This window comes from Mytilus californianus, unplaced genomic scaffold (genome assembly GCF_021869535.1).
Source record: "Mytilus californianus isolate M0D057914Y unplaced genomic scaffold, xbMytCali1.0.p SCAF_1, whole genome shotgun sequence".
NCBI lineage: Eukaryota > Metazoa > Mollusca > Bivalvia > Mytilida > Mytilidae > Mytilus > Mytilus californianus.
This window is the reverse complement of record NW_026262581.1, coordinates 63,255,885-63,267,899: the sequence shown is the minus strand read 5'-3', so window position 1 is coordinate 63,267,899 and position 12,015 is coordinate 63,255,885. Positions and strand designations below refer to the sequence as shown.

At 33.3% G+C, this 12,015-nt stretch overlaps 1 protein-coding gene across 3 annotated transcripts in view; it reads left to right on the top strand.

Moving 5' to 3' along the window:
* LOC127722403 (multiple epidermal growth factor-like domains protein 10) overlaps positions 1-11,707 on the top strand; it is a 59,105-nt gene extending 47,398 nt beyond the window's left edge. For all 3 annotated transcript variants that reach the window (XM_052229285.1, XM_052229280.1, XM_052229292.1), the window contains 5 exons: positions 238-339; positions 1,047-1,190; positions 4,358-4,454; positions 8,432-8,541; positions 11,517-11,707. In XM_052229285.1, the coding sequence (XP_052085245.1) occupies positions 238-339; positions 1,047-1,190; positions 4,358-4,454; positions 8,432-8,541; positions 11,517-11,605 (542 nt within the window). In that variant the 3' untranslated portion in view covers positions 11,606-11,707. The remainder of the gene's footprint in view (positions 1-237; positions 340-1,046; positions 1,191-4,357; positions 4,455-8,431; positions 8,542-11,516) is intronic.
* The last annotated feature ends 308 nt before the right edge of the window (positions 11,708-12,015 follow it).

Sequence of the window (12,015 nt, the reverse complement as noted above, 5' to 3'; positions counted from 1 at the left end):
TAACATATTAGACACTAAAACTTATCCTACCGTTTTATGAAAATTTGCAGCAAAGAAAATTTCAGTATGAAACCAAGGAACATATTATTTTTTATTTATTATTGTAAGTATTTTCTGTATTCTAACTACTGTCGATTAACATACTGTATATATAAAGTTTATCGATGTAAATGAGATGTACTTTCATTCCCAGCACTTTTTGTTTTGCAAAAAAATTATGATGCAATGTTCTTTCAGCCATGACTGACTATTCAGTGCAGCCTGAAAACCAAACTCTGACCGGAAAAATATCAGGACGTACATGCCATCCTGGGTGGACTGGGCATAATTGTACTAAAGGTTTGTACTTACATGAAAAAATTATGCAAACATGATCTTTGAAGAAGAATGTTTGTCTGGATAACCGAGTGACAAATAAATAAAGAATACTTCATGATGTTATGCTAAAATACATAGAATACCATTTGAAAGCGTATTTTCTGTTGTGTTAGACTATATAATATTATTTTAGTCAAGACTTTTGAAAATGTCCTGGTGTGAATAAAAATCTGGGGGATTTACCCTTTATACTTTCTTTCAAATTTGCAATAGCTCGGAGCTTTTTTCTTCTTAATACGGCGAAGTTGTTTTAAGATTTTTTTCCCCATATATTATATTTCCTTTTTACAGACAATTCTCAGTTGTTTAAGAAACGGCCACTTGAGTTTTTTATATGTTGATGTTATGATAGCTTAAAAGGATATACTCAATGAATCAATTAAAAGTCTATAAAACGATTGATTGATTGTTGGTTGCTTAACGTCCAGTGACAAATATTTCATGCATGGTCAGGACGACTATAAAAATTATAAAAAAGAAAAAACGTATTTATGCTCAATATGTTTTTATTTAAATGTTGACCCTAAAATCGAAACATTCTTTCAATTAAATATAAAATTTAAACAAAATTAAAAACAAAAGCAAAAAAAGAAAAAAACTGTAAATTGTTTCGTAGACGTTAAATGTGTTATGGTTATTAAATGTTATTTATATATTTTCTATTTTAGAATGTCCAGAAGGATCGTATGGAATGAACTGTGCCTTTAATTGTAGTATTCATTGTGTATATAAAATGTGTAATCCAAAGTCTGGTAATTGTACCTATGGATGTGAGTATGGATGGAATGGAGTGTTTTGTGACGACGATATTCGTAAGTACCCCTTTATGGATAACAGAACTCCCCGCGTCACTGTAACAGGTCAATTTTTTTCTGTATAGTGTAAACGTGAGAGCATTTACAATATGTTTATATTACAATTTTATCATAATCATATTCCGAAATTTTTTGAAACTCCTTCTGAAGTTATCGTAGAAAAATCGTCCCGGGCCTATAAAAAAATAAAAACAATACTTTATACATTTTCATGCGTCTGAAGCGCTTTTCTGGATTTACCTTCTTTAGGAATGCTCGAAGCAAAATATTTGAAAGCCAATGATGTATAAGAACCGAAACACTAGAATGAGCTTTATGACCAAAAACACAGCATAAAAAAAAATCATCTAAGGTAAACTTTTCCTGAGAGAGTTGAGTCCTTAGTTGCTTAATAATTTCTTAATTTAAAAACGAGGAATTTAAGAAAGGTTTGTTATAAATCATATCAGTACCGAAGGACTGATTAATGAACTGATAACAGTTACCCTTGGGGACAAATAGTTATAACGTTTGTGAATAAATTAAACAGAAACAATCAAAATCTGGCAAAATATGATTTATGTATTAGTTGTTAATGGCCTTGAAGTAGCTTTCAGTAACTGTGAGTTCTTTGAGATTGGCATTTAATGTCTTTTGTCTTTATGTTATATTTATGCTTCGTGTCGATCTGATATATACCAAGTAATTTCCAACTCATTTCTACAGTTTGTTCTTATGTTGTGTTGTTATACCGGTGAAGGTTTGAATTGTCATGAACATATTTAACCTCTCCTCATACTATGTGTGCCTGTCCGGGGTCAGGAGTCTGTAATTCAGTGGTTGCCGTTATTTGTTGTCTGTCATATCGGTTTTACGTTTATTGTTTTTTCATAAATTAGGCCGATGGATTTAGCTGACCTGGCCATAAGGCCACGTGAGCAATTGTCATAACTTGGGGTCCGTCGTCGTTCTCGTCGTCGTAAACGGTTTTAAATGTCTTTTCCTCTGAAATTACTGAACCTATTTCAACAAAACTTAAGGTGAATGATCCTTAGGATATCTAGTAAAAATTGTGTGGGTTTTTTTTTCGCCAGTCAATTTGCAAACAAACATGGCCTCCATGGCAAGGAATAGAACATAAGCGTAAATTGCATTATTGTTTGTCATATCTTGAAAGCCATAATAGATCGAGATATGCGAGCGAGCAAAAATGCCCACAATATTAAGGCAATACAATATCTACATGAATGCGAACATGACCGAAACAATTGGATGGTTGTTTAAGGGGGTTATTACCCGTATACGACTATTTTTTTACTAATTTTGGTGGTTTTGCCTATTAGCTCTTAAATTGTAACATATATGTATAAACTGTACCAGCAAACATAAACAGACTTACAAGATCTGCAAAAATACCGAACAACCAAAACCAATGCATGATTCCTTAAGAAGTTATTTTTGGCAAAAATGAAAGGTTACCAATACAGGCTCTAGCATGAAAGCAACTTGTTTTCGTTTGAATTTTTTTCAATTTATCATGTGCGTTTTATAGCTGAATATACGATGTTGGTTTTGCTTATTGTTGGAGATCTTATGGTAAACTTAAGTTGCTTAAATCAACGTCGTTTTAATTGTTTCATTGGTAATCATGCCACATCTCCTTATTTCATAAAGATTTGTCATCAATACTTAATAATCAAAATTAAAAAAGGGAAAGATAAGATATGACATGAGAAACCACTGATAAGATTCCTAGCTTTGGACAGGTACACGAACATGTGTCTGGGCTTAACTATGTGTTTTTTATTATGTCTCGACCCTCCCCATTCCAATCTCGACCAGTTGACCAACAAAACGTACAAAAAAGAACATTCAATATTAATCAGCACGGGATAAATAGACAAAATAACGATATATGGTAAAAACGCAAATAAATAAACATTTAAACAGGGTCGTAAACAGTACAGGAAGACACAATTGTGTGCCATACCAAGGACAAACTATACAGAAAAAAAACCCAAAAAATCGTTTTTGTATTGCTTTCAACTTTATATTAGCGAATTGATGATTATCCCAAACATGCAAGATGCAATGATTAAATAAAACAGTATAATTACAACCTTTATCATGAAATCTATTTAGTCAAAGAGAATTTATAAAAAAAACAATTTTTAGACTTGTCGGCCTTGTAAACAATATAATCGTAAAAAATTGTGCGTGAAATACCCTTTTTTATTTATTAAATTCCCGTGGGAGAGATCATACTTTCGGAATGAATCTATATGTTTGTGATAAAATTTAGTAAAAGTTTTGACTAATTGATAATTATTTCCTTGCTGTAAAAGTGTATTTTAAGTATTTAGAAATGGTACTGCAATCACACACATATCAAACCAAGTAAGAAATGTGCACTCTATAAGAAAAGAGAGGCGAAAAATACCAAAGAAACATTCAAACTCAAAGTAGAAATTAAACTGACAACGCCATGGCAAAAAATGAAAAACAAAAACAAACAAACAATAATACACAAAACACAACATAAAAAACTAAAAACTGAGCAACACGAACCCCACCAGATGCTCCGTAAGGGTAAACAGATCCTACTTCACATGTGGCAGCCTTCGTGTTGTTTGTGTAAGTACATACCCAGTGATAAGTCTAATTCGGTAGGTAACGCGGTAGGTTACGACGATTGGAACATATCCGTCGTCATCTGTGAAACAGATATTCCATGAAGGTCAACCAACTCGTGATGGCGTCCCTAAAATTTCGAAGGGATAAAAAGGAGCCAATGGAACATCTCCACCAAATACGATTAAAGGAAAATTAACAAAAGGAAAGGAAAAGTGATCCCGTTTTAAATAATTTTTGTTTGAACAATATCATGAGAAATTTCAATATTAACGTCTGAAAAAAGACATTGGTCACTATTACTGATTGATTTAGTAAGAATGAGCGTCTATTTAGACTTGAAAAAATGCAAATTTGGAAAATTCACAATTATTTTTCTGAAAGAAAAACTAATGTTATAAAAATAGCTTTGTCGTCCTATTATAAACACCCACATACCTGATGCGAAACATATGTATGCTGCAAAAGATAAGTTGTTTATGGTTACATTCAAAGAACAAATAGTATTATCAAAGCAAATTAATGATTAACTATTGGATTTTTCTTTTTTTCAGTTACGCCAGAAGAATTAAAAGAACAAGCTATTATTATGTTTTTCGAATTTATTGGAGCAATAATGGGGTTCTACCTTCTACAAATTGGTATAATAAAGTATGTTTTATCAGTTTGTAACGCAAACAGGTTTCATGGCTTTATTTATTATATACTTAGTAGTAAATACAGGTAAATTGTATGTGTAATACAATCAATGGCAATCGTGCTCTACCAACCATCCGTGATGATATCGACATCAGTCACGATTACAAATGCTTTAATATCACATCACTAATCTGCTTGACGTCACGTCATCGATATCAGTCATATCAGTCACGGTGGCAAAGGCTTTATCATACTTCTAATCTGTATTACCTCTTATCGCTATTTTGTGTATTTTGCTTTGATCCTTTTTTTTTTGTAATAATTTTTCATATCGTGCTTCTCGCTTGAGATAGAAAATTATGTTAGATTGTAGCTGAGAAACACCCTCTCATTTGAAAAACCATTGATAATCTATAAATTTCACGTGAAAAACATCTACTTGAGGTATATAATAAAGTGTATATGATATGACTTTTTAAATATCACACACCGTATCAATCCTCAACCAATATAATCCCTCGAGCAGAGCTGTTGTAATTATATTGGTGTCTCGGGTTTATTCGAAAGTGAAATTGAAAAACCCATATGATATTCTCTATAGAGAATACTTCAAAGGATAAAATGAAACTGTGCTGCGACTATTTCCACCTTGTCCTATAAGAAGTTTTAGCAATAGGTCAGAACTTTAACATGTCGGTCAAGAGTAGAAAGACTCGTAAATATGTGTATGGTCATTTAGTACATTTAACTATGTAGAATTTTGGATTAAGTCTTTGCAACCACACATCCAACCATCACCAAACATCGGTAAATTATGACTCTTATAGAGGGTAAAACTCAAATTGATTTTTAGGACACTAGATCAAAGGAAAGGGTAACAGAGGGTGTAACAACAATGAAATTTTGGTGCATTTGTCGGATAATATCGATTGAATTATTCAATTTTAGTTTCAGGATACCGTTTGAATAATCTACCCAATCGTTACGTATTTTAAATGAATGGTGCCTTTTGTTGAAATATCAGAAAGCTAAAGGTCAAAATGACTGTGAATTTCTCTTGTACAGCCTTGACCGGGTCAAAACTTGTACATTTTCATGACAACGGCGTATAGCTGCATAACATTCGGGCGACATGTCATCTGTCCTTTATTTGACTTTAAACCCTTATGTCAATTGTCTTAATGTGTTTCCCAGAAAGAAATTCTACATAAATTCGCACGTCATTATATGTTTAGGTGTTTAATCATCAGTTTTAAGGAAATGTGATCGTGTGTATGAACCTTGGGAATTTTCAAATTGGTATTTTGGATTTTTATTGGTCATGAAACTACATCTCTGTATTTATATATTGATGGCACGTGTTCAGTACATATTTGCAATGATGGATTTTCCTACAATACCAGAAGACGTTCCTTCCCTCTCGTATATACTAAAAATGGGATAAATTGGGTCTGCGTTTACATAGAAATTTAATTTGATTTCCGGTTGGCAAAGATATCGCTTATCTTAAATCTTTTCCATAAATCAAAACAATAAGTTATCAAAATGACAGAAAGACGGGTTTTTATTACTTGTTAAAACAATCATGGTCCATAACTCTTGAACGTCATGAGAAACAACAAATACCAATTTAATAAAAATTTGAGCCAGCTCTCAATTTATTAACCGACATAAGTTGCCAATTGAATTTATTTATAAACGACCATTATTGATAATTGACAAAAGCGAAAATCGACGATTCGTTGATATCGAACGGGAACTTCATTTTATCAAAAGTAACGACATATTAAAATTTGAAAAGCAATAGTTGAACGTTCTGAATTTATTGCACAAAACCAGTGGATCTACAGGTCCGCCATTCGTTCCCAAATAAATTATCGGATTTTACCGTTGGAAACTGTTACTCCAGCATATATATTGCGATACACTATCATGTAAACGTGTGTTCATGAACCATGACGAGGTTAAAAAATGGCAATTTTATACCTTTCAACTTTCTGAAATCATAAACTCTAACATGCAAGCATATAAAGTAAAGGTTTGAAATATTTGCCATATATATAATTGAAAATACACAGTTAGTGTATGTAAAGACAAACATATCTTTTGTTATGTCCAGTTCAAAGTACATGGATATGAGTACTATAATATTATCAGGCGAAAAAAAATGATTATCAATTAAACTGCAGCATTTTATTTTTTATTTAAATTATAACCATAATTAGTTTGTACATTGTTGGTCTGTACAAAAGAAACACATACAGGAAGATATCAACAAATTTTAAAATTTAAATCCGATAGTTTGCAAAATGAATGTTTTGCTTTCAATATTTTAAAAGCAGTATTTCTACATGGCCAACGTATAATCTGGATATAACCTTATGCTGGCTTTGTGGTATTCACTGCTGAACATTGTCACGGATGCCACATGTAGATATGGGTATAGTTACCCTTAGATACCACTAACATCATGCTAGACTACAGGATGTTTGTGTTTTGTGTTGTTCTATTTGAAACATTTCCTTTTTTCGGGTTTTCCCAATTATGTTATGTGCTTTAGTACTCTTTAGGTATTTGCATAGAAACTGTGTACTATGTTTCGGACAGATAGATTAAAGCAATACAGTATATATAATCAATCGTGCTCGACTAAAACATATTGTAAAGCCAATTAATGTATGGAAGGTACAAAAATTGAGGGTGAGGGGAAGGGTGTTTAGTATGCCAGCTTTTTATATAGAGCCGGGTTGTCCGTCAATTTGTTCGTTTGTCAGTTCGCCAGTCTGTCGTTTGTCTCTGTCCATTCTCCTCCTAACCCCCTCATCATAAATCAATAAAATTTTCTGAGAATATATTCCGTATTATACCATTGATCACATCCTTTTTCTTTTGTTGGTCTGAATTATCTGTGTGGTTTGTTTACCAAAACTTTGCCATTGCTTTATTTTTGGGGTACCCATGTTATATTTGCAATTACGCCTATACCCTATTACAATTTATTGAAGCTTCCTCACATATCCAACCATATAATGGTATTGTGCACCTCTTGTTTTGTGTGGTTTCCCTTATCAAAGCATGGACTTTGCCTTTGCTTTATTTGAGGTGTACCCATTTAGTATCCGCAACTCCTCTTTATCCCTTTATTGCACTTTATTGAAACTTTCTCATAATCATAACCAAAACAATACATTGCAATTCTTATTTTGTAATTTGCTTTTTATCAGAATCATTTTTGGGGTGTCCCATAGGATGCCATAGACTTTGAAAGACCTGATATGACGGTGGTTTTATTTTGTGAGCTTTGCTAGCATTACTTCTAGTTTAGATACTATGAAGATGCAATGAATGAAAAGGAATATTTTTTTTAATACTTTGTCTATGCGTTTTTGCTGATTTATATTTATATAGCCCCTATTCCTGTCAAACTAAAACGTATCTTTGAAATGCATTTCACATTTTAATTCTCAAAAGGAAATACGAGACCTAATGTTTGGATGATCAATGCTACATTAATACATCAGGAGCTAAATACGTTATGGGTACATGAACAGGGGTCTCATTACTACCCATGATTCACTTGCAATCTTAGCATTAGAAAATACAAGATACAAGATTGTTTAAAAATTCAATCCATATCCGCATTCATTTTTTGCTGGATCTCATATATAGTCACGTTAATGTCTATTTTGGTCGCTCACCCAATTTTGTAAATATAACGGAACTATAAACAATTGTCGTACAAGTGGGTGGTTTAGCCAGCTTTAAAACCAGGTAAAATGCCTGTATCAAAGCAGGAATATGACAGTTGTTTTCTATTCGTTCCTTTGGTTGGTATAGTCGAGCGTTTGGTTCTTTTGTAAGGTTTCATGGACTTCCCTTTTTTCAATTACCTTCGAGTTTAGTCCATTGGTTAATACTTTTTCATATGCATATTTTTTTTTAAAAACTGCTGTCAAAATGTTTACACTCTTAATGCATTATAATTTCAGATATCGTTCATTAAATCTAGGCTGTTGTTGTTGCTGTATATACTGTCCATGCAATCGAGATAAGCTGGAACGGAAGAAAAGACTAATGCGAAAGTTAAAGGAACAACAAGGTATCACCTAGATATATTTTGTCTATTCTTACCTCCCTCGCCGAAGTCGAAAGCAGGTCTAGTAACCGCTCGACTCCATACGTCCGTCCGAAAAACCCTTGAATTGGAAACTTTTTCTTGTCTTCTATGAAAGGGGATGGTTTAATATTTGGTCTGGAGTTTTATAATGTTAGTTGTAGCGAGCAAGCGATTTTTATACCCGCCGTGTAGTCACTGCCTGTTTGCCGATAGTTTGAAATTTTACAACACTCATAGTACAAGGAAAATTTTTGTCAATGTTTTCCTTGCTTCTATGAAGGGGGGTTGGTTAATATTTGGTCTGCAGCTTGAAAGTGTTAAGTTGTAGCCGGTAGGCAATTTTTACACCCACCATTCAGCCACTTCCTGTTTGCCGATAGTTAGATATTTGACAACACTCATTGCACAAAGAAAAATTTCATTAACGTTTTCATGATTTCAATGAAGGGGATTGGTTTAATATTTTGTTTACAGCTTGATAATGTTGAGTTGAAGCGATAAAGCAATTTTTACATCTGCCGTGCAGACACTTCCTGTTTGCTGATAGTTTTGAAATTTTACAACTCTCATTGTTCAAGGAAAATTCCTGCAGTTTTCTTGCCTTTAATGAAAGGGAATGATCAGTTATACTTCGGTATACATACAAACTCAATCCATTACATGCAGCGACGCAGTTCCAGACCCGGTATCGATATTGTTTTTAATAAGACTGACCGTTGTTTTAATGATACTTGTTAGCTTGTTCCTGGGGGATCTAAATTAAGATTTAATTCTTTATCAGGATATGTTGTGAAAGCAATATATAATCAAAGCACGCCATAGATTTCGACAATATTACGCTATTTACAAATATTTACTTAAATTATTTCAAATGCTGTTATTAGGATTAAACTGTAATTTTGATGATTGAAAATTTAGAAACAAAGACGTAGGGACAATTACTCCTGATTTTATTTCCCTTTGCTCTCTTTTTCTAAAAGTTTTCCAATCTTTTCTGAAATCACAGTGTCACATCTCCACGTGTGTAATTTGAGATGTGAACAATATAATTGCCTAATTTCTAAACAGATGATCAAATTATAACCATCTGAATATAGTAGAAAACCGTATATTTGACAGATTTTGGCAAGTATTTTGGTATTTTTCTAACAAAAATTATGAAGAGGATACTCTTAATCAAAACCATAATTCTGTATGAAGGGAAGTAATACATTGTCTTTTTGGGTACACATTGACTTACCTTTGCACATGCATTTTGGTTAATGACGACCCTCGATGCAAAATTTTACAAAAATCTGTATAGTTTGCAATTTGTAAAAATAAATGCCTTCAATACCGACATGGAGTGCTGAATAACATTTAAAATGTACAGTAATATGTGAAGTAACTGTTGTTAAAAGACTATTCAATTCTATTACACAAAAAAAAAACTGTTAAATTTTCAAATTCCTGTAGAACTTGTCTACTTCTAAAAATGAAATAAACACAGAGGAAAGTAGCCATACATATGTACATGTATTAATGGTTGCCGTTGACCTTCAATCCAAAAATTCAAAGACGGATAAACAACTGTCAAACATTTTCAAACTGATCTTCAGCACCGATGTTCAGGGCTAAATACCATTGTAACTTTATGGATATTAGTAGAAATTTTGAGAGAGAAAAACCATTTCTAGAATATTTTCAACCTTATTTATAGTTCGAAGCTCGTAAATTTATCACATGCAATATATAGTTTTCAATAAACTTTATAGACAAATCAATACAGAGGACCCATTTCTAAATAATAATAAGACATTTTATGTCACCACATAGTCGATATCTTACTCATTGTTCTTATATGATATTTAATCTAGTATGTGTCTTGAATTTTGCAAAACTATTTTTTTATGAAGCGATTACTGAATATTTGTACATTTTGTGAACTATCAATTTGTGTGCATTATACTATATATAAGAGTAGTGTTATTTTATTCACTCCGTTACTTCACAATATTTTATTTAGTCCGTTGTTGCTGTATAACATTATCACAATGGCAAAAGAGTGATTCATTACTGAGCACTACTAACGGGGCATCACTAGGCTGATCACTAGACATAATAGGGGCCTCGGTGGCCGAGTGGTCTAAGTAGTCGAACTAATGTATCATTAGCCTGTCAACACTGAGGTTGTGAAATCGAATCCCGCACGTGGCGCTCGACTCCAATCCAATCCATTTAATGTAACAACATTCACGCAGCGTCTGCATACGGAGTATAAATCTCCAAGTTAATACGATATTCCAGGACTTGTATTTCCTATCATCATTTCCTTGAAAGGGGGTTGCTGCTCACAATGAAGCTACTAAACCATGAACCTTTCGTAAACTTTACGGACGCCATCACAAGTTGGTTGATCGTTATGGAATATCTGTTTCACAGATGACGACGGATATGTTCCAATTGTCGTAACTACAATCCCGTCCCCTTTCCCCGAATGTGACCTACCGAATTAGAATTATTACCGGGTTTATACTTACATGAGCAACACGACGGGTGCCACATGTGGAGCAGGATCTGCATACCCTTCCGGAGCACCTGAGAACACCCCGAGTTTTTGATGTGGTTCGTGTTGCTCAATCTTTAGTTTTCTTTGTTGTGTTTTGTGTGCTGTTGATTTTCTGTTGGTCTTATTCTTTTTAGCCATGGCGGTGTCAGTTTATTTTCGACCTGTGAGTTTGATTATCCCTTTGGTATCTTTCGCCTCTCTTATAATTGACTAGGATTGTCAGTTTTCCTACTGAAGGTCGGTGGTTCTCTTCGGTCACTCTGGCTTCCTCCACCAATAAAAACTGACCGCCACGAAATATCACAATAGTGCCGAAAGTGGCATTAAACACCAATCAATCAATCAAATAGACAAAATATTGACAAAAAACAAATATTGTTAATCATGTTTCTAATTTTTCTTTTTTCAGAATCAACATTTGTCGTGGAGATGGAACCACTTAAGGTTCAATGTAATAACAAATGCTCCTCAAGTCAACGCATTGTACATGTTGTATGATAAATGTCCGTGTTCTTGTTAAGTGTTCTTATGTTTCTATGCAATATTATATGTTATTTATAAAATACTCATTTTATTTCATAATAAAACATGTTTTTGTTATTGTTTTTATTTATATCAAGTATTAGAAACCTATAGATTAGAGAATGGAAACAGCGAATGTGTCAAAGAGACAACAATCCGACCATAGAGCAGAAACCAGTCCAAGGCCACCAATAGGTCTTCAACGCTGCGAGAAATCCCGCACCCGGAGGCAGGCTTCAGCTTGCCACTAAACAATAATGTATACTAGTTCAGCGAAATGGACGCCACACTATAACTCCGAAACATACGAATGAACCAAAATTAAACAAAACCACTCAAGACTAACATAAAAACAAGTCACAAAAATTTATCCACAGAAAACTCAC